Source organism: Elephas maximus, chromosome 7 (assembly GCF_024166365.1).
Source record: "Elephas maximus indicus isolate mEleMax1 chromosome 7, mEleMax1 primary haplotype, whole genome shotgun sequence".
Lineage (NCBI taxonomy): Eukaryota > Metazoa > Chordata > Mammalia > Proboscidea > Elephantidae > Elephas > Elephas maximus.
In genome coordinates, this window is record NC_064825.1 from 8,711,235 (window position 1) to 8,722,171 (window position 10,937).

The 10,937-nt window shown below is 43.6% G+C and overlaps 1 protein-coding gene across 3 annotated transcripts in view; it reads right to left on the bottom strand.

Moving 5' to 3' along the window:
* FDX1 (ferredoxin 1) overlaps positions 1-9,330 on the bottom strand; it is a 52,055-nt gene extending 42,725 nt beyond the window's left edge. Inside the window, exons 1-3 of one of the 3 annotated variants that reach the window (XM_049889348.1) lie at positions 8,931-9,000; positions 7,492-7,668; positions 2,767-2,891 (exon numbers count right to left, since the gene is read on the bottom strand). In XM_049889348.1, the coding sequence (XP_049745305.1) occupies positions 2,767-2,891; positions 7,492-7,649 (283 nt within the window). In that variant the 5' untranslated portion in view covers positions 7,650-7,668; positions 8,931-9,000. Of the gene's footprint in view, positions 1-2,766; positions 2,892-7,491; positions 7,669-8,930 lie in introns of all 3 variants that reach the window. The other 2 variants (XM_049889347.1, XM_049889349.1) reach the window with 2 other exon arrangements.
* Between the last annotated feature and the right edge of the window lie 1,607 nt (positions 9,331-10,937).

Sequence of the window (10,937 nt, forward strand, 5' to 3'; positions counted from 1 at the left end):
ACCAGTAAGTCTGCCACCCTTTGCTGAGGGGCCCGTGTGTGATGGGGCACGCCTTCAACATTTGCGCAGTTCATACATTTGTCTCAGCCTTCGCTTCCTGCTTGCCTCAAGGTCAGCCAGAGGGGCCCTCTCAAGTCTCCTGGGCGTGCACACAGTCCTCAACATGTGCATGACTTTCTAGATCTCCAAGACTATGTCAGAGCATTTCAAAGCCCACTAAGGGCATCTCCATCCCCAAATTTTCCTTTTAAATTTTTGGCCAGGCTCTTATTTGCCTAAACTGGTAGTGCAGCTTCACACAGCTACAACGTTACCAAACAGGTGATTATTTTAGAAAAACTGAGGCTAGAGCTTTTCTTACAGAGCTAGCTCGGGTCAGGTCAAATAACAACTCTCTGTGAATGGAGTTTTTCTACAAAGGTACAAATCAGGTCAAAAAGTGACCATGTTCTGGGGATGGGACTTTTTGAGGAGCTCAAACCTAGTCAGTCCCCTGCAGTGGCTGCAAGACTGCTGGTTTTCAAGGCTATTGTGGCACTGGGGAGAGAGGGATGGGAGTAGGCCAAGCTAAAACACAAGCCCTACTGTTCTTACCAAAGTAGGTGTTGTGCTAAGCACTTTAATTCTGTAACCTCATTTAATCTTTAACAACCCCACACGGTCAGAAATATCATAACCCCATTTTACAGAAGTAGAAACTGAGATATAAAGATGTTAAGCTTCTTGTTCCAGGTCACATGGCTACTAAGTGAGACAGTTGGTTTATAAGCCACAATCTGTCTGATTCCAAAGTCTACTCTCAATTACTGTGCTATGTACCGCCCTTCATTTCTGAAAGAAAAATTCAGAGTAACCAAAATTTAGTTGAAAGAGTAGCTGAATTAATGCCACTAAATTTTACATGTAAAAATCATTGAGATGGCAAAAGTTTTGTTGTATGTATTTCACCGCAATGAAAAAAGAAAGGGACGAAGTTGCAGAAGTGAGAAAAAATACAGTTAATATGAACTCATGTGAGGGAGGACAACTACTTACAAATTTTATAAGATATACACACATATATATATGAACTATTATCAATAATTTCTTCCACTACATTAGTGGTTCTTAACCACAGTATGGACCTGAATCTTGTGGAGCTTTGTAAAAAATAATACCTGCACAACCCCCTTTCCTCTCTCTTTACACTGTCTGGGGATGGAACACAGACGTCCATACTTTTAAAAGTTCTGCAGTGATTCTGCAACTCAATCCGAGCCAAGAGTTACTGCACTAGACTATAAAACTCCTTCAGGGTAGGGCTGTATCAACTATCTCATCATCGAATTGCTGGAACAGGTGTTCACACAGGAAGGACACTTCTTATAGAGTAAATGGCATAAAGGAAGAAGAAGATTGGGAGTTAGACTGAGGTTTTAATCTTAGCCCTTGCTAGATGTATGATCCAGGGCAAATTAATGTCTGAGCCTTAGTTTCTTCATCTACAAAATGGAGGTTAAAAAAAATAAAAACACTAGCTCTCAGGGTTGTTACAACAAATAACATACACTGAAATGTAATATACACTCAAATGGTAGTTGTTATAATCACCCTGAAATGGACAAAGAAAGATATTAGATTTAGTAACTCAGCAAATATTACCAAGTGCCAATTCTGGGAAGTTACTTGAGTGACTAGTCTTTTAAGTGTCCACAATCTAATAGGGGAGAGGGACAGTCTCTCTAATAAGGAAAACGATGATGAGCATTAACATAAAAAAACCAAACCAAATCTGTTGCCATTGAGTCAATTCCAGCTCATAGTGACCCGATAAGATGGAGTAAAAGTGTCCCATAGGGTTTCCAAGGAGTGGCTGATGGATTCGAACTGCCAATCTTTTAGTTAGCAGTCAAGCTCTTTACCACTCTTTACCACCACTAGAGAGGTATATTTAATATATCGTGGGACAACGGAGACAGGAGCAATTAATTCTGATCTGGAAAGAGTTCTTAAATGTGTGATGTGCCTTAAAAGAAGCATAGCCAGATATGCTCCCTGGACATGACGCTAGACCAGGGGTATTTCAACTTGCTAGCATGTGCCAAAATTATATTAAGCACTTGTTAAAACACACATGCTGGGCCCTACCCCAGTTACTGATTCAGTAGGTCTGGGGTAGGTTCTGAGAATTTGCATTTGTCAGGTGATGCTGCTGGTTAGGGGACCCCTCTCTGAGAACCATGGTGCATGAGCAAGGCTGACAGGTGATATACAAGGTATGCCTGATGAGCTGTAAGATGGCAGCTGCTGGAACTTTATGTGCCGTGAAGAAACACGGTGGGAGAAAAGTCTAGAAATACTTTTTATATAAAAGATTTCCTTCTATCATAAGAGGTAGATAAATTACCTCAGGATAAAATTCCTAGAAAGGTAAGCTAAGCTTCAATATTAAATTAAAGCTACTTAATTCCCCCTCTGTGATATGATGTTTATTATTCCTAACCTGCACCTACCTTTCAGCCAAACTCCCTACGCCAGCTTTGCTTCATACGGGTAAATAGTAAACCAATCAGAGCAACAGATTTTTGGCCACAGAGCTATTTAAAAATACAAAGAATAGGAGTATAGTGTTACTCCCTCACTCCTTATGAGAATTTTACACTAAAATATACTGAATTTTAATATTTTACTTAGCACGCAATAAGTTAAAATCCTACCCCAGAAAAAGAAAATTGAGGCCTAGTCAGTAATTTCACTTTTAAATTTTAAGGAATGTTCCATACTCACCAAATCCATCAATATCTAGATTATTTTCAACCACAACATCCAGCAGAGAGTCACCAACTTCTCCTTTGGCTGTTAACGTTTCACCGTCACGGTTTATGAAGTGGACTGTTACTTTATCTTCTGAGCTGGAAAAGAGAATATTTTCAGTAATTTCAAAAGATAATTTAAAATAATCTTTTTAAGGATCTGAAAGGTCAAAGAAACGATGTGGTGGTTTTGTTTTCGGGGTTTTTTTTTTACAGTCTTTTTCTTTCCAAAGTTTACTTGGGAAGAGGATGCCACGTATCAAATTCATATTGACCCACTTACCAGGTGAGAACATTTTTATCCAGTAGGTCATTATCAAGTCCCCCTGCTGCTCTGGAGTATTTATCTTCACAGTAGTGCACCAGTCACGTGAAGACATTTAGCAGTCATTATCCCTCATGAAGTCTATTTTGTTCTCAGCCAAGGCTTCCAACCAGTTCATTCTTGATCAATCCCCTGCTAAAAATCTGCATTTCCACTCTGGATATACTGAATCAGAACTACATTTTAATAAGAGCCCCCGTAAGATCACCCGGGGGGATTCTTACTACCAGCAGCGTTAGCATCACCTGGCAACTGGTCAGAAAAGCAAATTCTCAGCAGGGAACTTGTTAGAAATGCAAATTATCAGCAGGGGTTTGAACCAGAACGAGCCACTCTGAAGGCCTGATTCTCACAAGGTTCTCTGGAAAAACAATGTCTCTATAAATGTGTCCTTTAAGGGACTGGAGTTGTGGTGGACATTAAAAAAGCAAATCATTCTACTAATAGGGATCATTCTGCTATCAATAGGGCAATTACAGGGCTGGTGCCTGACAGGGTAACCGCTGCTGAGAGGGAGGAAGGAGTTTGATAGGTTTATGAACATCTGATTTTGGTCCACATCGTGTAGCCTAAAATAGAAAAGGTTTTTGTATGTTTTAATCTGTGGAAAAGCAAATAAAACAAAATACCTCCTTACATGTTTTATCATCAGATGCTATATTGTCTATCAGCTAGCTCACTTAAATATCTTTTCCTTCTCACAAACATCACACCAAAATTTGTGGAAAGAAATTATACAAGCAGCTACATCTCTATTCTCCACCACTCGTCATTTTAATCTTCACCCCATTGGAAAAATGTACTTCAGCTTAAATGAATAATTGTAATTTCCACTACTGCCAGTACATGGTAATAGTCCACCAAAGAAGGCTTTTGTTTAATGTAAGAGAAATCTAAAATTAAAGAATTTCAGAGCTATAAATTATCTTGAAAGTTATCAAGTCCAATTATCTCATTTCACAGATGAGAAAACTAAGGCTCCTATTAGACAAGCCCTCTGAATTTTCAAAGCTGAAAAAAAGAGGGTTGTACTAATTAAAAATTAACAAAAGTGTTGGGGGGGAGCCCTGGTGGCACAGTGGTTACACGCTCAGCTGCTAATTGGAAGGTCGGCTGTTCAAACCCACCAGCTGCTCCACGGGAGAAAGATGCGACTGTCTGCTTCTGTAAAGATGTACAGCCTTGGAAACCCAGGGCAGTTCTCTGTCCTAGAGGGTCGCTCTGAGTCAGAATTGGCTGGACAGAAATGGGTTTGGTTTTTTTCGTGTGGCCATGCACGTGTTTTTCGTGTGTGTGTGCGTGCGCGTGTGCGCGTGTGTGTGTGTGACCCTCGAAAGGGCCTATGCTCTCCAAATCCTTTTTTGTAACAAAAATACTTGAAATACGGGCATTCCCAAACATTACTCATGATTTTCAACTAGACAAGTGCCATTTTTTCAAGATAGAATGGTTGAGAATGAAGATACTCTGGAGGCAGGGAGACCACTTTGGAGGTTATTAAAAGGGCACCAACTAGGCAAAGATGCAGAAGATTAACAACTTAAGAGACATTCAGGAGACAGAATTAAACGGTTTTGGTGACCATCTAGGTAAGGCTGATAGAGAGAAAATGAAATAACTTTTGGGATTTCCAGCTTGGGCAGTTAGGTGGTACAGTTCAAGCTAGGGTTAATAAAGGAGAACATTTCTGTTATAGGGTTGTACAATGTATGCAAAATACCTTAAAACACAGCAGAGCTCAACAACGTTGATTAATAACTTTCATTTAAAGCCCAAGGCCTCTTGCTGCTGAGAAGCCTGAGCTGCTACTATGTATTCGTGTTTTTGCCAGTTGCCCTTGAGTCCCTTCTATCTCATGGCAACCCCATGTGCTCCACAGTTTTCAATGCCTGATTTTTTTTAGAAGTCACCAGGCCTTTCTTCTGAGGTGCCTCGGGGTGATCTCGAACTTCCAACCGTTTAGTTAGCAGCCCAAGGGCATTAACCATTTCTACCACCCAGGAGCTCTATATTAAAGTTTATGGCCCTAGAAAAAAACTGCAGGGTAAAAGCAACAATAGGTTTACCACAGAATAGGAGAAGGAGAAATAAAAGCAGAAAGGTTATTCTGCAGTCATAAGCATGGGACATAAAAGTCAGAAGACAGATTCTAGCTCAAATTCTGGCATATTCTGAAGGCACTGGGTGGGTTTTTCTCATTAGATAACCATGGGAAGCCACTTACTTACTTACAGGTACAATGGGGATAACAGTAACTTCGCCAAGCTGCCGTAAGAATTAAAGGAGACAAAGTTTGTGGAAATTGTCCTTAAAGCATTACACACATGCAGTTTACCTCAGTAGCTTTAACCCTTCACCGTTAACAATTAGGAACCCCTGAACGGTGCACACAGTTAAGCGCTCAGCTACTAACTAAAGGGTTGGCAGTTGAACCCACAAAGTCCCTCGGAAGAAAGGCCTGGCGATCTGCGTCTGAAAAGTCACAGCCATGAAAACCCTATGGAGTGCAGTTCTCCACAACACACGGGGGTCACCAGGAGTCAGAATCAACTAAACGCAAATGGCTTGGTCTTTGGTGTTAATAATTGGTATTGGTGGGTTTCAAAGTTTTATTTTCCCCCATTCTAACAACTAGCAAAAAATTTTTTGCTGTTCCCAAGAAGGATAAGATTTTATGTACTAGGAAATAAATACGATCCTTCTAAATCCTCTCTCATCATCAATCAATCAGCAATCATTGCAAAGAACTACTTTCTTCACTTATTATCCCTTACAGCGTTTATCCAGCCCTGCCACAGGAGACACTTAACAAAGCTGTCAGGGGTTGCTGGGGGAAAGTTCTTAAGTTTCTAATGGAAGGAAAGTTCTAGCTGCTGATGCCTCGCCTCCCTCCTCTTTTTATTATATAGGGTAGCCTGTGGGCATTCAGCCAATAAAAGGGCCCTACTTCCACAGCCACCTTAACTCTTCAAAATGATTCACTCAACTACGGGGTAAAAAATTATCAACTATTGTTATCCTATGCTATGGAGTCGTTTTCGACCCAGAAACCAAACCAAACCTGTTGCCACTGAGTAAATTCCAACTTACTGTTACCCTATATGACAGCAGAACTGCTCCATAGGGTTTCCTAGGCTGTAATCTTTATGGGAACAGATCGCCAGGTCTTTTCTCCCATGGAGTAACTGGTGGGTTCCAACCACCAATGTTTTGGTTAGCAACTCAGCACTTAACCACTATGCCACCGGGGCTCCTCTGTCAACTATTAGGCAATCAAAAAAACAAAAACTTCTTGAGTTTTAGTCCTAGTTTTGCTAACTACTTAATGTGTATATTTTATTCCCATTTGCCTACCTCACAGGACTGTCTTAAAAAAGAGTCACGTAAAACACATGAAAGCCCTTTGCAACCTAAAACACTACAAGATATAAAGTATTGTGTCTGGGTATTTTGGAGTATAAGTAGTATTTCTGACTTTCAATTACTGATCATTCATCTAAATGTTAAACTTCAAAGTCGGAACAACAACTTCTAAAACTGCGCTGTCCGCATGTGGCTACTGAGTACCTGAGACTGGTTAGGGTAACCGGGAAACTGGGAGAGCTCTGGTGGTGCAGTGGTTAAGAACTCAGGCTGCTAACCAAGAGGCTGGCAGTTTGAACCCATCAGCCACTCCCTGGAAGCCCTATGGGGCAGTTCTACTCTGTCCTGTAGGGTCACTATGAGCCAGAATCGACTCGACAGTGATGGGTAGGGCAACCGGGAAACTGAACCTTTAATTTTACGTGACTGTAATCACTTCAAATAGCTACACGTGGCTAGTGGCTACCATATTGGACAACACAGGTCTCGGATACGAGCTGGAAGGACTAGTTGTAGCTCTGAAGTCTGTCATATGAAGTACAGGCCATCAGAAGACACTGTGACAATAATGGGGAAAGCAGGTTTATGAGGGAATGGAACAGAGGAGCTTCCCTGTAAGACAACTTAACATATCCCAATATAAACTTAATAAAAATGGGGGGGACAATTCCCATTTACATAATCATTTACGTGTCCCTTAAGTACTAGTTACACAAACATGCTCTATGTATGTCCCAATTTATACACAACTTTTCAAAAATACACCCACTGTATAAAGCAAGGCATGCACAGAGAGGTGGGTCAAAGGCAGGAAAAACTAAAAAAAAGCAAACCCGTTGCTGTGGAGTCGATTCCAACTCATAGCGACCCTACAGAACAGAGCAGAACTACCCCAATCGGTTTCCAAGGAGCACCTGGTGGACTCAAACCGCTGACCTTCTGGTTAGCAGCCGTAGCTCTTAACCACTATGCCACCAGGGTTTCCAAGGCAGGAAAGTGCAATGTAAATACCAATTGCCATTGAGTTGATTCTGATTCATGTGTTGCAGAATAGAACCGCACTCCGTAAGGTTTTCAAGGCTGTGACCTTCCAGAAGCAGCCCCTTTGAGGCACAGCCTCTGGGTGTGTTAGAACTGCCAACCTTCCCATAAGTCGAGGGCTCAACCATTTGCACCACCTAGGGACTCCTGCAAGAGAAATAAGGACAAATAAATCATGCTTGCCCTCTTCATTATCTATCTCCCTCACAGTTCATGCAACAAAAATTCATTGAGCACCTTCTAAATAATAAGGAGGCAAAGATGAATAAATCCTAGGCCATATTCTCGAAGACCTTATCAAGCAGAACCTAGAAAGACAACATACAAATCCAACACCCCGCCCCCCCCGCCCCGTTCTTGCTTCCTGCTCCGTTACAGCATGGAGTCAAAGGTGTGCTCAGAGATCTGGGTTATATAAGTCTCCACCAGGTTGCTATACTTAAAGTTATAAGGAGAAATTTTTTTTCATTATACCTAATGGGATTTTGTCTTTGAAAAATACACTCAATAATATAAAACTCCCACATATTTTTGCGGACATCTTCCACATCTCTTTCAACATTTAATAAAAAAAGAACTCTTTAACATTGTGTGCACATGAAGCTGCTAACAGGTATCTTGCCAGGCACACCACGAAGCGCTTTATATTACCTCCACTTTTAAATAACCTTGTAAGGTATACACTATTGTTGTTGTTATTTAATAAAAAAAGAAAACTCAACGTGGTGTGCACACGAAGCTGCTGCTAACAGGTATCTTGCCAGGCACGCCACGAAGCACTTTATCTGTATTATCCCCATTTTTAAATAACCCTGTGAGGTATACACTACTGTTATTGGTGGAATTTGGACAAGCGCCCAAGTCCAGTTTGAAAGCCTGGCTCGCCAAAGCCATCGCAGACGTTTTTAACCTTATACCGATTACAAGAGAGAAGCAGAGGGGACGGAGTGTATTCTAAACGGATCTTGCCCCGACCAAGAACTCGGGCAGAGTGTTCGCAACAGCAGGAACAAGAAGCGGTAAGGCGCCCGGACACCACGAGGGGCATCTGATGAAGGTCACCGCAGGGTCAGGGCGAAGCTAACGTGAGACCCCGTCATCGCCACCTGGAGAACAAGCGGCAGCAAAGGGCTCGGCTTTCCTGAGGGTACGGGACGCGCTGGGAAAGGGAGATCCGGCGTCTCTGGGGGCTCAAAAGGAAACTGCCGTGTGAAAGGGAGAGACGGCTACAGTACGCAGCGCCGAGACGGAAACAGACGGGCAAATGGCGGCCCTTCCGGATGTCCGTGTCGTCGACAAGAGGAGCCCAGGTACGGCCAACGGAACGTAAAACGGAGCTGAGGGCGCAGGGCCAGCACCCGGCGAGAGACCACCCCCTTCAGGCGCGCGCGCCCTGGCTCGCGCCTCACCTGCTCCGCGCCGGCGCAGACACGCTCAGCGGCCGGCTCGTGCCCGCGCGGCCGCCGCCAGGTCCCCGGCTGCCCGGGAGCGCCCCAGCTCCGGTGCGGGTCCCTGCGAGGAGCAGCCACCGGAGGGCAGAGCCGCCGAGAGCCCCTGAAGCGGCCCGCAGGAGCCGGGCGCCCCCCGCGGCGGCCATAGCCCGCGGCTCGGGAAACTACCGGGTACGACGCACGCCACCGAGCAGCGGCCGCGAGAGGCCGCGGCAAGACCGCGCGGACGCGCTGCGCCGGCGCCTGACGCCAGAGGCCGCGGCGGGGGCGCGTGGGGCTGCGGGGTCGGCGTGACGGGCCTGCGCGCGTCCTGCTGCGCCTGGCGCGCCGAGGGCCCCGCGCTGCTTCTGGCGACCTATAAATCTGTTAGCGCCCCAAGTGCAGCCCCTCCCCGAGCCTGTCCCACGCCTCCTGGCGGGTTGGCTTTTACAGGGCGGGACTAAGCGCTTTGTGTATGTAACTACTGACCGCAAAGGAATCCTGTCTTTTTTGGCGTCCAGAGCTGCCAGGCAGGAACAGTAAGTTTTAAAAGATAGGTGGTCTGACGGAAAGATACACCAACACGACGTCCAGTTATCTAAACCACTTTGTTCTACCCTTTTATCCGCACTTCTTTCCTCCGCGTTAAAATAAACGAATTAGGAGATTCCGTTGTCTTGGAAATAAACTTAGGACAAAAAGGAATTCTTGTCAAAGATAGTAGCTAGAAAATTTTTGAAATTTCAGAATAATTATGGCTGTAAAATTATAAATGATTATACTAATAAAACTGGGAATGCCAGAGAAGGCAGGTAATAATCCTAGGCCTCGGCTGTCAAATACATGTTAGTTGAATACGTGGAATCCGTGAGACTTAACAGGAAGTTTTTTAATGAACTGAAATTTTTAAAAGTCTTTTACAAAAACCAGAAGGATGACTTTTAAAATACACTTTATCATGGTTAATGTGGTAGAAAGAGCATGGGCTTTGAGGTCAGAAACAGTGTTCAAATCCAAGGTCCACCACTTACGAGTTCTGAGACCTTGGATAAATGATTCTCTTAGTGTATCAGAGTTTCCATAACTCCTAAAACACTGATAAGATGTCACATCCCTCAGGGTCATTCTGAGAGACAACTAACGTAGGACGCAGTGCGTCACAAACGATGAATTATAGCTCTTTCCTGGCCTCCCTCAGTAAGAATATTCTTAAAGATGCTAAAGGCCAAAGTCAAGTGGATGTTACAAATATGCTGAACACAACAAAAGATTATTTAAAGAATATTTAGAGCAGGAATAGACCTAAGTCAAGTCTCTCTAGAGGACGCATGGTGTGCACTGAACCTGATGGCAGAAAGTCAGCAATCATTCAGCTCCTAAATTGCCTCAGTCTTATGATAAAGAGAAAGGGCACGACAAACTCTGACAAGTAATTCTGAAGAGAAGGTTGTAAAAGAATAGTTAACTTTTTTCTTTTTAAGTAATGAGATCAAGTCTCCAAGATCAGATAAATTAATGGTATGAAGCAAACTGAAAAAATTTTCAGATGTTCCCTCTCCTTTCAACCCTCCTATAGCAACCCAGCTTCAACTAGGTTGTGGCACTGACAGTTTTATGCTTTGTAGGGTTGTAATTGTTGCTGTGTGCCATCCAGTCAATTCCCACTCATGGCAACTCAATGTTGAAGAATAGAACTGCCCCTCGGAGCCCTGGTGCCACACTGGTTAAGAGCTCGGCTGCTAACCAAAAGATGAGCAGTTTGAATACACCAGCTCCTTGGAAGCCCTACAGCCAGTTCTACTCTGTCCTATGGGGTCACTGTGAATCGGAATTGACTCTGCAGCAAAGGGTTATTTAAGGGTTATAAAGTTTCCTATAGGGTTTCCTATAGGGTTGAAGCCCTGGTGGTACAGTGGTTAAGAGCTCAGCTGCTAACCAAAAGATTGGCAGTTCAAATCCACCAGCCACTCCTTGGAAACCCTATGG